Source organism: Paralichthys olivaceus, chromosome 6, assembly GCF_024713975.1.
Source record: "Paralichthys olivaceus isolate ysfri-2021 chromosome 6, ASM2471397v2, whole genome shotgun sequence".
Lineage (NCBI taxonomy): Eukaryota > Metazoa > Chordata > Actinopteri > Pleuronectiformes > Paralichthyidae > Paralichthys > Paralichthys olivaceus.
The window spans coordinates 17,646,430-17,663,317 of NC_091098.1; the positions used below are offsets into that span (position 1 = coordinate 17,646,430).

Consider the following 16,888-nt stretch of genomic DNA (forward strand, 5'->3'; position numbering starts at 1 on the left):
TTTCACTTGTGTGACATTGTTTTGCCGATAGTCAAAGGATGAACTCCATTGTGGTATAGTGGCATTAGTGACCATATACAACCACCAGGTGGCGATTTTAGTTATTTTCTAACACCCATATTGGAAAATCAGGTTTCCCCTGGACATTGCAGTATTTATAAAACATTAGTTGTCCCTCCTGACACTGAAAGTGCTTTATTACTATATAAAAACATGAATAGGAAACTGTCAAATTACAATGTCTGAATATAAATGATGAAGCCTCCCTCCAGGTTTGTGAAAAACTATAGCTTAAAAATTCAAACAAACATTAACTGGTATATTAGAATATAAAAAAGTCATATTTAAATAAATACATCAAATATACAAATACAGAATCCAAGGAGTGAAGAAATGCACAAATCTGTATGAAGTTGGTAAATACGAATCAAATGCAACAGGATTTGCAGTTTTTAAATGTCATGCGTCTTCATGTAAGAAGACCAGTTGAGCGCTAGGGGGCGGTATGCACCCATTTGTCCCAATAAGCTACTTCATATGTTCTATTATTGCTGTGGTCCAGATCCTGAAGCAGCTGCTGAGCCCCCTTCACAACAAGTCACATCAAGTCACATTTGATCTACAGTAATTTAAAGTAATGCCTAATGATGAACTATTGCATGAATGAACTATTGGCTCTTAAGCCAGTGGGGGCCCTGGGTCTTATGATTCATTATTTTGTAATATTCTGTATAAAATATTGGCCTCAATAGGATTTTCATAATCAGCAGATTAAATCATGTGACGGGTATCTGATGCTTCATGTTCCTTCCTGAAATATCCTTTTTAAGTAATATGTCTCTGCACCAATGTGTCGATGATATAGCCCAATATAACAAATCAATAAGAATTGATCCGTTTATTGTCCAATATGTCCCTTTCAATGAGGATACAGAATACAAAGAATACATTAGTTATAACATGAACCTTCTACTTTACATGAGAATCGTGTCATCATTCAACCATCAAATTCATTTGTCAAGGCAAGTTTGATGACTAGGAAGATGGTCCAACAGGATGTATGCAGAAACACACTGCCCTGATACACTATGGGCGTACACACACACACACACACACACACACACATTCACATTCACATCCTGTGGCAGTGTGGCAGGAGAGGAATATCCACTGCACACACTCATGTGCAGAACCAAGGCCAACTGCCTGCTAGTATTTTTATAATCTTCATCCTCCCTGACCTGTTGCTCCCCTCCTGGCGCCAGTGGTCTCAGCCCTCCCCCTGCGATGCCTCAACCTGACACACACACACACACACACACACACACGTATGCTTCTGTATGCTCAGCAGCCCCTCCACGGATAATTGAGACCAGCTGTTGCAAGGTGCCTCTTCCCTCGACCCTGCACCCCTCCCTCACCCCGCCGCCCCTGTTGCACTTGCCTTGCTGGCAGAAAACTATTCCAAAGCTCGCTCCCTCCCTTCCTTCATTCTCTCTCTCCTGACTCACCCCCTCCCACATGCCTTTTGAGTGTGTTTGTGTTCTCTGTCATGATTTCATTTTATCATATGTACTGCCTGTGCATGTGTTTTCTCTGAGTCAGGATGGTGATAGTTATTCGCCAGGAGCTATAGTCATTGTTGCATTGCTTTCTGAATAGCAATACTTTGTGGAGACACACCGGACAAAACTGCTACTCGCTTTCAAAAAGCGATGAGCCCGGCTTGGTCGAGGCTGGATGTGTAAGTCAATACCAAGACTTACACATAGCACCTTTAAATATTTAGGACATTTTCAGGCAAAAATAACAGAGGGTCCCTCATTCTCAGTTTTGAGGATTTGCACCTTCTCTTATTCTTACGTGACAGTAAATTTATCATTTTTGCTTTTGTTGTTGGTCAGATGAGCAAACAAGCATTTGAAGACAGACAGGAGACCTTTTGTTTCATTATTCTCTCATATTTGAGACCAGGCAACTGCAGTTGATTGAGAAAACAATTGGCAGATAGATTGATATTGAATATAATTGTTATTTCCAGCTCTATGTTAAATCATTTGTTGTGTTCCTGACTTTCTCTTGACCCTCCATCTCTCCCCCTCCCTCCCTCTCTCCCTCGGGTTCTCCCTGTTGCATTGAGGTAAATTTGCTGGGTGAGACATGAGCGAGTCAGTGGTGACTGCGAGCCGCCGCTCACAGGCTGGAATGTGTTGGGTTTGGGAGAGGAATGGTGGAGAGGAGGGGGAAGGAGGGGGGAGGAGAGTTGCTACAGGCATGTCAGACTCTCTTTTCCAGCTGGTCCTGAGGGGTCAAACTGTGTGTGGATGTGTGCATGTCATGGCCTCTCATTAGGGGGTAAGACACTGCGGCTCCAGACCCCCATGGTAGGATTGCTGGGTGAGTCTGCAGTGATCCTGCCACTTTGATGCCCCTGACCCCCACCCCCACCACCAGGAGGTTAATGAGCCTCAGTGAGCTCAGTGGGCATGCTGTTAGTGTGTGTGTGTGTGTGTGTGTGTGAGAGAAGTGGGGGTGCTGAGAAGAGGCAGAGGGATCCTCCAGACGTCTGATATTCTTCACCGTGGTGGTCAGATCAGATGACCAGGCTGTGTTTGTTGTGGGTGTTGAGAATAATGTTGGAATAACTCTGAAATACTTAAACCGGCACCTGTGACTTCTCCCATTTCTGCACCTTGAATAAACAAAATAACAGAAAGCGTTAACGGAAAAAGATTTAACCTTCAAAGGCCCAGTGTGTAAGATTCACATTGGCAGAAATGTAATATAATATTCAGAATGATGTTTCCATTCGCAGAACTAAGAATCATTGTGTTATCGTTATCTTAGAATGAACTTATCTTATCTGCAGCGGGTCGTCTTCCACGGAGTCCATCATTTTGCACCGCCATTTTTCTACAGTAGCCCAGAACGAACAAACTAAATACCAGCTCTGAAGAGGTCATTTCATGTAATTGTTCCCTGAAAGCCATCATGGGTTCTTATTCGTGCTTTGAAAGAGAGCGATGAGATGTGGAGTATTTTGCTTGTTGCAATATGCAACTTCACAGCCAGATGCCACAAAATCCTAAACACACTTAAAGTACCCTGACTAATGTGATGCATTTTTAAAAAGGGTGATTTAAAAGATGTACCAATAATGAGTGGAACTCTGCATGTCAGGCCTGGTTCTTTAATACACAGTGAGGTAGATGTAACATTTGTAGACCTGGACAAGTTTTAAAATATTGGTTTTAAAAAGTTGACAGTGTAAATGTCACTGTAAATGCAATTATCTTCAAGTCTATTGTGACAATCACAATAAAAAAAAACGGTTTCTTGACAAACACACCTGCAGGATGGACACAAATGATTTAGCGTCTTTCAGTCTTTACAGTTTCTTTGAAATCTCAAACTGCTGATCGTCAAATATTTTCGGAGCTGTCAAATCCTTATCTGAAGTTAAAATAACATCTCCGTGGCAGTAAAGGTTCCTGCTCCCTATTTGCATCACTCACCCACGTACGCATGTGCTTTTGAATCACCACCTTCTAACCATCAGTAATTACTGACCATAATTATTGCTCCCTCTTGACCTTTTTCCCTCATTTCAGTTTATCTCCAACCCTTGAAAATTGACCCCAGCTCTGCTTCACATAGCTGATCAGGCAGCGAGACATGAATGTGTTGTGTTGGGCAGGGCAGTGCAAGCCCTGGCCCGCCAGAGGAAGGCATGGGAGTCTAAAACAGGTGCTCCGACTGCTTTATTTTTTTCTCCTCCTTTTCTTTTCATCATTCACTCCCTTTCCCTCTCTCTTCTCCCCACACCTGTTGAAGTGTGAGGACTCATGCTGGTTCAGACGGCCAAGCCTCAGCTACATGCCAAGATGGTGGGGGTCTGAGGTGAGGTGTGGGTAAATACTTTAAGCATGTTTTCACCCCCCCACCCCACCCCCCACCAAGTAAATTCCCACTTTCAATATCAGGTGTCACCTCTAGGATGATTAGTTGTGTCTTTTATCACTGCAGGTTGGGCCACAGGGGGGAAGGGACAGAGAGGCAACTTTATTTAGAGTGCAAATAACCTACTAATTAGTTTTACGCAAGAAAAAATTAAAAGATAAATGGAGCCCAGCCTGGTTCAACTGTGGATTATATTACTGTGGATTAATTCAAAGTGGCAACAGAGACTGGTTGTGATTCAATTCTGGTTTGGCCAATCACTCCGGGGGTGGCGAGTGGCCTCTGCCCCCTGGTGGAGCACCTCACTGGGCCCACAGCCCCCTGTCATGGTGACAACAGACAGGGATCAAGATTTACCCAGCTGTTTGGAGTCTGTGTGTGTGTTTCTTTAACTGGCCCAAGAGAAGAGCACCATCGTTCATTGAAATCCACGTATCACAAGAATATCTAAAAAATGTTATGTCATCAAGGCAAAAATATTTTTTTCTAAACACATCAAAACCTAAATTTAGCTGAATCTCAGTAGTGCGACATCATGACACAGAAACTGATTTAGGAACATCTGGGAAGACTTAATGGTAAGATTTTGGTTTCAAATACTGTGTTTTGTGTTTTGTGTGTGTGTGTGTGTGTGTGCGTGCGTGTGCAGTCATGTGGGAATCCTCTCAGTATTCTCCACGGGGGGGGGGGGGGTTGTTTTCTCTAGGTTTAAAAAAAACAACAAGCTCACAGGTAATGACTTCAGTGTGTTTCCGTGTTTTTCTTTCATTTGTGTGACACTAAATTCAGCTGCAGTCGATGCAGACTCACCAGGAGGGATTGATATCTTCCATCAATCCACTGTTCCAAGTGTTTGCATGTCTGCAAACCTGGCGCATGTGTGTGTCTGTGCGTGTTTGGGCACATGTGCGTGCATGCATGCCACCCTGTTCTCCTCTCATCTGGTCAGGCCCTCTAGCTGGTAATCTGAGCATAGAGATTAGAAAGAAAAACAACAGAGAAGAATGTCTTTGGTTGGGCCAGCGAGGAATTTACAATGGCCTTCAGGCTGCTTTGACCTCTCCCTCCCTTTCTCTCTGCCACTCTCTCTATCTCACACAGAGACACCTAAAGGAAAATTATTTTCTTCATAAGCAGGGTCTTATTTCATAGTTCTGGCCGACACTCTTATGTGTTATATCTACATGTTACCAGCTTCAGTTCACATCTGCGGACAGGGTGACATCATTAGAACGGAGTCCAGGAGGCCGAGCAACTCAGTCCATCGTATGATCACACAAATGATTAGTTAACTTGGAAATTAATCAAGAGTTATAATTAGCAGGTATAACGTATCGTCAAAGGTTATTGGATATTTATAATATAGACAGTAATAATATTTTCAGGTGTTTTCTCTTGTGAGACAGTAAATATCATCCCACTGAGGATTATAGCCAACATGTGTGATCTGAATATATGTTTGATTATTCTATTTATTGCTGCAGCTGTTTTAAATCTCTGTCACATCGTCACATGGATTTATTTGGTCAAATCGGAACCTTTGAGTGGTTGCCATGCTGGACTGCAGTCATCGCACTGAACCCTCTCATCCTTAAATTCCATACCATAATGAATACGAATGATAGCTTGGAATATAAGAAATGTTTTGTTGTAGGTGGACATGAAGACATGAAGACATGATATGTTGTGGTACGTTCCCATCTGTTGCCGTAGGGATGTGAAGGTCTAGAGCAGCTCTCCTACAGCTGGCAGAGATGACACCACACTGCCAGACAGACAGGGAGTTTGAGCCAGACGCTTCGATGGAGTTCTAGTTTCACAGGGACAGCTGTGTGGATACTCAAGACAAACTGGCCACCGCACCGCCTGATTTGATCCTGCTCGCTCCGTCACAGTCCAGCAACCTGCCTTCCTGCAGACCTCAGCCTGTGTGTGTGTGTGTGTGTGTGTGTGTGTGTGTGTGTGTGTGTGTGTGTGTGTGTGTGTGTGTGTGTGTGTGTGTGTGTGTGTGAGTGTGTGTGTGTGTGAGACAGAGTGGAGGGGTATACAGGTCTCTGCACAGACGATGGGGACAGGTGTTGAGGACAGGAGGTACCGTGTGGCCTGGGGGTGGGGTCAGGTGGTGACACACCTGTCCCTACTTGCAAAAGAGGGTCTAGTTACACACACACACACAAGCATGCACATCAGCTTGAACATGTGCTCTGACACGCAACGTTAGAACCAACTATCCTCTAATGCAACATGAATCTGCTCACCATTATAAAACTAGGGCTGATTCTTGCTTTGCCAAACAAAACATGGCGAACTCAACTGCAGCAAAGTGACGGGATCACGATGTGTGAGACGAGGGGACACAAGGTCTGAGCAGCAAACATGCAACACCAGGTTCTGGATGTGGGGATTCGCTTGTGACAGAGAGACAGGGGAAGCGAGCAGAGAGTGTTTTTTGATGAGGTTAAATTTTGTTTTAGTTTTGTTGTCATAGTTTAGAAAGTGCCTCCATGTTTTCTCTGGATCGTTGTTCTATTCAAAAGTCACTTTAATTCTGGATGACAAAGGAAACTGTTTTTTATTATCAGTGTTCAGATGTTCAAGGTTTCCCTCTTGTTTATTGAAACTCTAGATTTTGGCATTGGGGCCAGTTTAGGGATATATGTCCTAACTCTAATCCTAATTTATATTAGTGGTGAGGTGTAAAAAAACAACATATATCAGCAAATATACTTTCAACTCCATTATATTTTTAAAGGCATTGAATTAAATATTCGCCTTGTATATATATATATATATATATATATATATATATATATATATATATATATTACAATGAATCAATAACAAGAGGGAAATTAGTCCATTGATCCAATCAGAGCGGGCAGGTAACTTTAAACCCCGCCTCCTGTACCATCAGCATCACTGGTAATAGGTTAAACTCTGCAATCAATTTAGCTTTTAATACTTCAAGTATCTTTAAAAGCAAATACTTCCTTACTTTTACTCAAGTATAAATGTTAATGTGGTATTTTTAGTCAAATGTTTGGGTTCTTCCTCCTCCACTGACCCCAACCCTGCCAACTTTGGAAAAAAGTGTTTACACCTGATCCAAACAGCCTCATTCAAAACAAGACGTAATATGTCGCACATATTCATGTTCATATGAAAATAGTGAAGGATGACAAAAGAAAGTTAAGGACAGAGAAATGCAATCATTGTCTCCTTTCTCGCCTCCACTCAGCAGCGTGAAGTAGGTGTAAAGTCACATTTTTACAAAAAGTTTCAGAAAGAGTTGGACTCAGATCCACTGACGTCAGAACAGAGCTTTCCAAAGTTGGTGATGTTCCTCTTTAAGCTCAATAAAAACAGTTTGGGGATTCAAGCTGCTCCCACAATTTATAATATGCAGAGTACGACACGACTGGATGTCCGTCTGTACTAAAGTGTGTAAATGGACACCAGAGTGTGTGTGTGGCACATGCAGTGTTTCTATAAAACTGTGGAGATGGGGGAGATCGGCGTCTGGCCCTGGGGTGTGGATTTCAGGCAGGTGCATTTGCCTGCCCAGCGGCTCCTCAAGGGACAGGACAGAACGGGACAAGGAGGGAGGAGGAGGAGGAGGAGAGGGGAGGCAATCTGTGCTTTCTTCAGTGACACACACACACAACCTCTAGTTCCCCAAATTCAAAGGTCCCCCCCCTCCTCACCCACCCACTCAATACTCCTCCCTCGTCCCCCTCCATATCCTTCATTGACAGGAATGCAACGGGACAATAGAACTGTCCTGGTCCTTCGGCTGGCGGCCCCCCAGGCCCACACAGGCCCTGACAGGAGGACAAAAGTGCACCTTGCACCTCTCAGCACCACCAGCGGCACCCTGGGGGCAAATACCTGAATACCTGTGTTAAATAAGAGGGAGAGACAGAATGACACAACCTGAGGTGAGGGAGAAGACGGGGATGAAAGAAAAGAAGAGAAATAGTCAGCACAGGCGGTTTTCTGCTTTCAGGTGCCAAGTGTAACACAGACGAGTCCAGAGGTCCAAGGAAAACACCACCGCAGTCTCTTTATTTTCATCCCCTCTCCCCTCTTATTATTGTAATTCAGCGTGTCACTCATTCTTTCACATCTATTCTGACACCTGCTTTCTTGGTAACGTCCCCCCCCTCCTCCAGTATGTGCTCTCCACTGCTCCCTGTGAGCCCTCGCTCATGTAATGACATGCTGGCTGAGCTCACTCTGCATGAGGTTTGTGCACATTTAATCCCAGCCCACCACATTAAACCCAGGTTGGCTCGTTCCTGCAATATATTGGTGACATGAAAGTGACTAAAGCATTAACCACGTTTTTTCTCGCACTGTTTTCCCGAACATACACAAACATCTGCTGCACCACTTAACTGGCTATGTTAGTCTGATGCACAACTTTGTAAAGCTTCAGTTGTTTATCTTTAAATTTTTATTCATATTTGGCTTCGATTCATTTTTTGAATCACTTATACTCAAAATATTGTATTGTCAATATCTCCATTAGCACACACTTCTTTACAGTGACAGATTTGTAGTAGTTCTGGTGACTCATTTTGATCTTTTGTTATTCTTATGCTCTTCTGTTTGACTGTTTTGCCTGCTAATGGATGCCTCAATTTCCCTCTGGATCAATAAAGTTTCGCTCTATCTATCTATCTTTTGATCTATCTATCTATCTATCTATCTATCTATCTATCTATCTATCTATCTATCTATCTATCTATCTATCTATCTATCTATCTATCTATCCATACTACAAAAGATGGTTCAACAGGTGAATGTGCTGGATAACGCTGATTACCCTCATTTCTTATTAACCACCAGCTCTCTGTAAATCAAAGCTGGACGTGTTTCTTTCCAAGCAGCCCCTGTATTCACATCCCTGCCTCTGAGTGAAGGTGTGGTAATCAGTGAAATGAAGTGTGTTAAGCCACGGTCACATTACCTCTGATGCAACCGCAGTCACTTTGCTCTGTGCAACATGTGGGCGTAGTGAGGCTGCGAGGTCGTGCAACTGGAGCAGAAACTCTGGAAAACTTCTCATAAAAGATACTTCAACTCTGCACATATTCCATCAGTGCTTGTATTCTCGAGTAAAGGGCAAAGACAGAGAATGTTCTTATTTTCTCGGCTGTCACACGACTGAAACTAACAATCAATACCTAATCGCACCAGATGGTTAGAGACTGTGAGAGCGGACTCGGACTCGTGTGACGATCAACCCTGAGGTCACTGTCACATGCGGTCCCTCTATTGCCCCACCTCGTGTATACTTAAGTTAATTCTCTGTTATAAGTGCAGGTTGTGCATTCCCATTTTTATAGATGCTTTCATGTGATGTGACGTTTCATGTCGTGTCCTTTACTGTTTTTATCGTTTTATTTTCACCTTTTATGTATTTTATTTTTTGTCATATTACTGCTTTTATGTGTTCAAATGTTAATGTGACATAGCTGTCACATTGCATCCTGCTGATTGTTATTTCTCTTATATTTACTTTTCTTACTTTGCTATTAAAGCACTTTGGAAACTGTTTTTAATAAAGTTTATGAATATTACTGTTATTATTTAAACTTCAACATATGAATCATAAGTTTTGTATGTAAAAACTTCATTGTCAAAGAAGCTGCCAGCTAAGTGTTGTAGAAATGTGGCAGTAAAGTAAAATTCAAGCTTTACCTTAACTGAAATGAAATCTCCATCCCTGCTGTATCCTTCATTTTTTCAGTTCCCCTCCCAATTCATGAACCTAGATTTTCAAAATAAGAGAGATTATCAGTCGCATTGACGCATAATAAAGTAAAATAAAGACAAACAAGTCCACCAAGAAATAAAAGGGCCTGTGTTACTGTCACAAGCTGGATCTGCTTCTTCATGAAGACTCTTGTTACTGTGTCTCAAGTAAGGATTCTGAATAAACCTGCAGGCACTTGCTCTATGGGAAAAAATAAGTTGCACAACTTTTGAATCAATGTGAGCGGGCAAGTCAAAGTGTTTGTCAAACAGGATTAACCGAAAAGAGACTTTCCCATGTGCTGATTTTATCACCAACGAGTTGATGTTTTCCTCTCTGTCTGTTTATTGGGTTGTTTGTTTGCTTGTTTGTAAAAAAGATTTCACAAAAACTACAGGAAGGATTATCGTGACACTCGGTGGGAGGGTGTGGGTTGGGTCAGGGAAAAAGTCATTAAGTTTTGGTGCTGATCCAGGAATTTGTTTCACTTTCTCTGACACTGAGATGTGGTTTGGCCTCTAGTTTTCATTGCTGTTCATAAACTATATTTTAAACTTAATTTCTTTAAAATCATCAGTTTATATCACTATTGTATTAGTTTCTCTTGGCCTGTGCATGTAAATTACATGAATAGAGCTTAACCTCTGCCATTCAACTGACCCTTTACTCTTTAGGCCTGTTGAAAACCTGCACGCACGCTGCTCTGTATGGCACAAGGTAGGAAAACTTTGTAAAACACAGTGTCTCTCATCTGTTTACTCTCCTGTCCCTTTATGGCTCATCCTCTACCCTCTGACCCTGTGGGACAGAGAGGGTCTGTGTTTAGTAGGAAACACAGTGCCAGTCACATAACACACACACACACACACACACACACATACAGAGGGGGACAGCAGGAGTGCGGAGGTGGGCAGGAAACAGCGTGTACCCCCTCCTTGAGGCCACATCCTGTCCTTGGTGAAAACTGCTTTTTGTGCAGAGACCTGTGTGTGTGTGTGTGTGTGTGTGTGTGTGTGTGTGTGTGTGTGTGTGTGTGTGTGTCAGTGGAGAGACGTTCACGGTGAGTGTATCTATCTGCCCTCGCAGCACGTCATTGATCAAGTCATCTCATTGCAACATATAGCATTCCTCTGCAAACTCTGTTCTTCAGTGATTTGATAAACAAACAGAGACTCTCATTCTCCACCAGACACTTACCACCCCACCCTCAAAGTCCAATCTCTTCCCCTCAATCTCTTCTCCCTTGTTGCTTCTCCTCCCACTCTTATCTTTTCATCCCCAGTTCACATTTATATGGTGTTTTCAAACCAAAACAATCTCTGTCCACACCAGTGTTTTGGCTCCACGTTAGTTTTAATCACCCTCCATACTAACATGTCTGAAAAAGGACTTCATGTGTACACACTGGGCATGTGGGTGAAGGTGTACACAGGAGGTTTGGTTGTTGGTTGCAGACAGAGCATGTCAGCAGTTTTATCAGTGTAAAATGCAGAGTTTAACTGTACAACAGCTGTCAGCAAAGACAACAGGGTCAGCAATGCTTGTAATTGATTATCCGTGTTGCGTTCTACACTGGGAAGCTAATGTCGGTTGTCGACTCCCGGAAAGGGGTCATGTGATAGGAGCCTGACGAATCAGACTATGTCATGACTGAAATGACCCAACCAGCTCCAAATCTCCAAACATCTCTGTTTCTGCCAGATTAAAATGCAGCCCTGGAGTTTTCAAGCTATAATGGGGCCACCAGCGTCTCCATTAAAAACTGAAATATAGTCTTATGGATGATGCCTCCGTCCATGAGGTTTCTCAAACAATCAGAGAGAGGAAAATGTCCACCTGTACAAAAATAAAGTGAGGAGACATTTTTTTATGTCTTTTTAAGGACAAATGCAGATGAGAGAGAATTCTTTGTCAGGTGCCAACCTCCAGTGGATCGGAGGCTCTTTGGACAGCAACATTGTGCAAGAGCACTGTAGCTTGTAAGAGGGTTTGAAACTTTAACCCAGTGACTTAACCGTCTTGGCTCGAATCTGATCCTCCAGTGACTCAGCTCTGCAAACGCTGCCAGCTCTGATTTCAGAAATACATCCAATGCTCCCTCTTCCACGATATGGATGACTATGAACCCCTGGCTCTCCACACACTTCACAGATGCACACACTTGTACATCCGTGTACACACAAACAGCTGTAGCCGCACCCAGATGCTTTATATCAGCACTTTTTGGAAGGGGGCTGTGTTTATACAAGACTGACAGGCCACTTCCTGTGTCCCAAACATTACCACAAACACACGGCACTGACAGCTAAGCAGCGGAGAGAGAAAATGGGAATTTTAGCTTTCAAAAAGGTTTGTCCTACGTTCTGGAATAGGTTTGTTTCATTGTTGACTTATACACTGCTGCTTCACAATACTCGAATCAAGAGAGTTTATGCAGCACTGTAATCTTTTCGGTTGCACATACACAACAGCTCCACGTATCACTCCACTCAGCACAGTTGTTTACACAGAGGCGTATACTTTCTGTTTCCAAGATGACGGCACAAAGTGACAAAATCCAACTGATCCAGCTGCATGTTGTCAAACATCAGCTTTTGTGTACACAAAACCAAATCTTGGTTCATGGAGCTTCATCCACAGTAATTAAAACTTTACTGTTTTCATTTAATAGAGTGAGGAAGTAGTGATCAGACGATTGACGATCTTTTCTTCGTATAATTAAATCAATCAAATCATGGGTTGACTCAGGAGCAGACTGCAAGGACAACAGAGCGACCCTCTCTCCTCTTCTCTCAGACGACAGTATAGTGTGTCTGTCACTAATGGCTCAAGAATGTCACATTAGTCAGGGGCTGCATGCGTGACGCAGCGGACATCGAAACACTTTGAGGAGCCCAATATGATATTACACACACAGACACCAGCACACTCTGAAAGGAAAGGTGACAGGTTCAGTGATCTCATTGCCTCAAAGCTACAAGGTGATCGACTGCCTCCTACACACTGCAAACCAGAAAAATGTCCCCCCAGCCAGATGTAAGAGTTCAATTTCAAAAACGGCCGAAACACACAAGGAATGACAGCCTGTTTAGTGAAATGTTTTTGTACCAATTTGTGGGGGCAGAGTTTAGATATCCCAAGGAGAAAATGGAATATCATCTAAGGATTATTTGACATGTTATGCGTCTCCTCCAGCTCTTAACCCATCCAACCCTGTCGCCCCCTTACTCCGGGGCCCAACACGAGTGACACTGTCGACGGTTCAGGGGGAGTTTAGTCCCGTGGCTGTGCTTCATCTCTGTGACTCACCGCCTGTGTAGGTGTGCAGCAGCGAAGACGCTCGGCTGTCTCTTCCCATCGTCCCAGAGAGAAATAGTCAGACAATTGAAAAAAATCCCCCTTTGATCAAATTGAAGATATTAAATGAATAGGTGTGTGTTTGCATGCGAGTGTGTGTGGAGGCTTTCAGGTGCTGTTTACATTGGGGCAACCTAAGTCATGCAATCTGATCCCAAGCTTTTTGAGAGGCTGTTTTACCCCCTATCCCCCCCCACCACCACACACACACATGCATCCACCTCTCAACACTGAGAGCTATTGGAGGAAACGCACTGTTACCTCACTAAGACTTGCTGGCGACAGTGTGTGTGGGTCAGGAGGGCAGTGGGGAGATTGTAGACACATTGCTACCATATGTGCACCCTGGATGTTCACTCTCAGCTGGGCCCGTGAGAGCAGACTTCCTCTAAAAGTTCCTACAAGGTAACCGGAGTCTCGCCAGTAAGGAGCAGATGGCTGCACAGACTGAGTGGACCCGTGACTCTCTGGTTTATTTTTTTTTGTGTGGCCGATGCTATGGTTTGAAGTGGGTCTGACTCAGACTTTTTTTTTCTGCAAAACCACTGATATTGTAGGGGGAACTTTTCTTACCCAGTTTCATCCTTCTCTTTATGCTTTTAAATGAATTTGCCTCTCTGTCTCCCACCTGCAGTCATAGTGGAAAACCCCCCTGCCCTGTTTAAGTGTGTATTCTCCATGTGGGCCAGCATGTTGTGTGTTGACAGCTCGGCAGGTGTGTGCAGGTGTTCCCCTCATCACTCAGCATCCCACACACACACAGCTCGATCATCCCATTCAGAAAATGTCATGTCTGTCCTGATGAACTCATTTAGAGTTGTGCGTTCATACAATGCCTGTTGAAATACTACTTCATATTAGAGCACAGAATAAGTTGGATCACAGCAGTTTAAAAAAAACAAAGCTTTTATTTACAGGTGGCTGAAAAATACACAACCTTAAAAAAGGCACAGAATTCCATTTGAATTTCACGTTCAGATAGTTCATAAAACTGTAAGTCAACATCCTCCCCCCCAAAAAAGTGTGACAAAATGACAATACTTCTGAAGGCAGGAGTTTTTTTTGGTCAAGCTTAAGTGGCCCTTTCATGTCCAATGACACGACGTGCACGTGTGGAAAGTGTTTGTGGCGGGCGGAGGGTCACCTGTCGTCGAGGTCACAGCTAACACATCTCTCAGCACCCTGCCTCCACAGTACACCATACACAGACAGCTGTCCCAACACACACACTTGCTCATTTCCACACACATGCCATATATGTATAGTATGGTGAGGAATGACATCCCCGCATACACCAGACACACACTCACACACAAACACGCCCAAGCAGCTGCACCATGGCCACAGTCCCGGACCGGCCGGCACCAATGGAGTTTCCTGGGAATTAACTGCATGTCCAGCTGCCCTCAAATCGCGCACACACACAAACACAGGACGGGACAGGACGCAGGAAAAATGTGTTGTGGATCACCCGATGTGAAACTTTTGGAAAAGGGGAGATAAACCTACAGAGTCAAGCAATTTTAAAAAGGCACTTAGTTGTAAAAAAGCAACAGTTTTCTTGTCATGGCTTTGAAATGAGCTGGCATCAGTCTCCCGGGTGGGGGTGTATTGGCTCTTATCGAGGTGGGGGGAGTCAAAAGCTGCTTCGGCTGGCTTTAGGGAGCAGTCCAGGGAATGTGAGTCTATGAGGCAGGGCAGCATCTAGAGAGATTGTGTTTGTGCAGCAGCGACATGCGGCTGAAGGTCCGGGAGCAGGAGCCACACTGGTACTTCTTCACTTCAGAGTGGGTCTGCAGGTGGGCGCGGAGGTTGGAGCGATCTGCAAAAGCCCGGTTACAGTGTTGGCAAGCGAAGGGACGCTCACCTGGTTGGAAGAAGAGGGAGGAGAAAAAAAACAGTGAGGTTCAGACACTTGTTTAACAGACCAAAAGGATTGTCCCTCTGGTCATTGTCTTTCAAATGATCTACAGACAACCAACAAAAGAGCAGGATCACTGCCCTAATTTACTTAATGCAGTTTGCCCCCTTTTTTCATGCAGAACCACTGTGAGGCTGAGATTAGATTATGCCGTGCTGAGCAAAAACATTTGCTCACACATCTGGAGACACCAATGAATATCAATGAGCACAAAGGTACATAACATTTAAAAGCCAATAGACCTAAGAAATCAGTGTTGTGGCCTAATCAGAAAGGTGGCTGAGTGGTGCATACCTGTGTGTGTGCGAATGTGTCCTCTGAGAAGCCAGGGTCTGGAGAAGGCCTTGCCGCAGGTGGGGCACACGCACGGCAGAGTGTGTGAGCGGATGTGCATCTTCAGGGCTCCCAGGCTGTTGTACTCCTTAGGGCAGTGTTTGCAGTGGAAGGCCGGGCGAGCAGAAACTTCTGTGGGCAGAGCAGGCGTCTGGTGCAGTGGGGCACAGTGGGACTGCTGTTGGTGGGACATCTGATGGTGGGACAGTGCAGAGAGGCTGGAGTAGCTCTTACTGCAGTGGAGACAGTAGTAGATGGACTGGATGACATCCGGACTGGGGGGGTCGGAACTGCGTCCAGCGTCCTCCTCTTCTTCACCGCTGCTGCTGGAGGGTGAGCTGCTGCTGAGGTCCAGAGGACCCAGGGGTGACGGAGGCAGAGACACGGGGGTGACCGGGGAGATAGGTGCAGGCAGGGGCTCCATGGTGCTGTAGAAAGGGTTGCTGGGATAGCAGGTCAGGGCAGAGCTGTTGTTCTGTGTTGGAAGTTCAGCCCGGGGAAAGCTCTCTGGGACAAAAGCTGGCAACACACAGAGGAAATGGAAGTCAGGTCGGGTTTTACTTAAATTGACAAGATAATCTAATAAAGCACTAAACTTGTTTTCACGCTCAGTGTTTGGTTACAGCCTGTATTCACCACAGGCCTGAATGTCAACCTGTTCTTTTTCCATCAGCAGATTCTCCAGGTGTCCAGAAACACAGCTCTGGAGGTTTGCACCCAGGAAGCAGCACGCAAGACGTGAGTGTCTTATCAGCCACATGGTCTGTTTTCAGTCTTAACCTGACGAAGAGCTCGTGACTGTGATTTACTCTACACTTCTAACAGCAGATGCATCAAATTGAGTCCCTGAGGGAAATCTTACCGGTTTGACTCTCCAGCTGACTCTCCCTGTGGTGAGGCTTCTTGTTTGAAAAATACTTCTTCACAAGAAATGACCGAGGCATGTTGAGATCTGCTTTCTCCGATTTGTCTTTAAATAGAAAAATAACAATTCCCACGCCGGAGTGCGCTCAGGTGCACGGATCTCGATCTGTTCCTCGGGCCGCTGTCGGACGGAGAGAAAACACTCGGAGAGATCTGCAGGACCTCTGGCAAGTCTGAATGTGTCTCGATGAGGGTCCGTGAAGTTGCCTCCTCATATAGGAGGCGACGAGAGGGGAGAAGCAGCGGGGTGGGTGGGCAGGTCTCCGCCCAAAGACACACCCCGTGCGTCATGGCGCCACCACCAGTCCCATTCACCACAGGTGCCCGATGTGCCAAAAGCTGCAGCAAGGCGCAAATCTAATCGAGCGTTTCACGGTTCTAATGACGCGGTTTTTTATTACCTCCAGGCAAGTGTTAGTATTAAATGTGAGCATTAAAATTTAGAAAGTCATTTCGATTTCCACCCGAATGTGAACGTGAAAGTTTTGCATTGTAGAAACAATCAGATCAATGTTTGCATAGTTTGTCCATTCATTAAAGTGGGTGATGATCATTGCTGTCTGTGGCTGCAGCGTCCTCTGTCGGTTCATGTTGTTAATTAACTGCGAGCTGCTAAATCGTGTTGAACATCT

At 44.4% G+C, this 16,888-nt stretch overlaps 1 protein-coding gene across 1 annotated transcript; it reads right to left on the reverse strand.

The window, feature by feature from the left end:
• Positions 1–14,618: 14,618 nt before the first annotated feature.
• On the reverse strand, positions 14,619–16,421 carry snai1b (snail family zinc finger 1b). The gene is made up of 3 exons (XM_020096459.2): positions 16,195–16,421; positions 15,294–15,851; positions 14,619–14,945 (listed from the first exon to the last, which is right to left on the reverse strand). Exons 1-3 carry the CDS (start codon positions 16,274–16,276, stop codon positions 14,764–14,766), a joined length of 822 nt encoding a protein of 273 aa, XP_019952018.2. The 5' UTR covers positions 16,277–16,421; the 3' UTR covers positions 14,619–14,763.
• Between the last annotated feature and the right edge of the window lie 467 nt (positions 16,422–16,888).

What these genes read in the sequence shown, in the direction of transcription:
- snai1b (XM_020096459.2), bottom strand. Translation starts at nt 16,276, where the DNA reads ATGCCTCGGTCATTTCTTGTGAAGAAGTATTTTTCAAACAAGAAGCCT. An exon ending in TCAGCTGGAGAGTCAAACCG is followed by an intron (nt 15,852 to 16,194) that starts GTAAGATTTCCC and finishes GTGTGTTGCCAG; the next exon opens with CTTTTGTCCCAGAGAGCTTT. An exon ending in ACACATTCGCACACACACAG is followed by an intron (nt 14,946 to 15,293) that starts GTATGCACCACT and finishes TCTTCCAACCAG; the next exon opens with GTGAGCGTCCCTTCGCTTGC.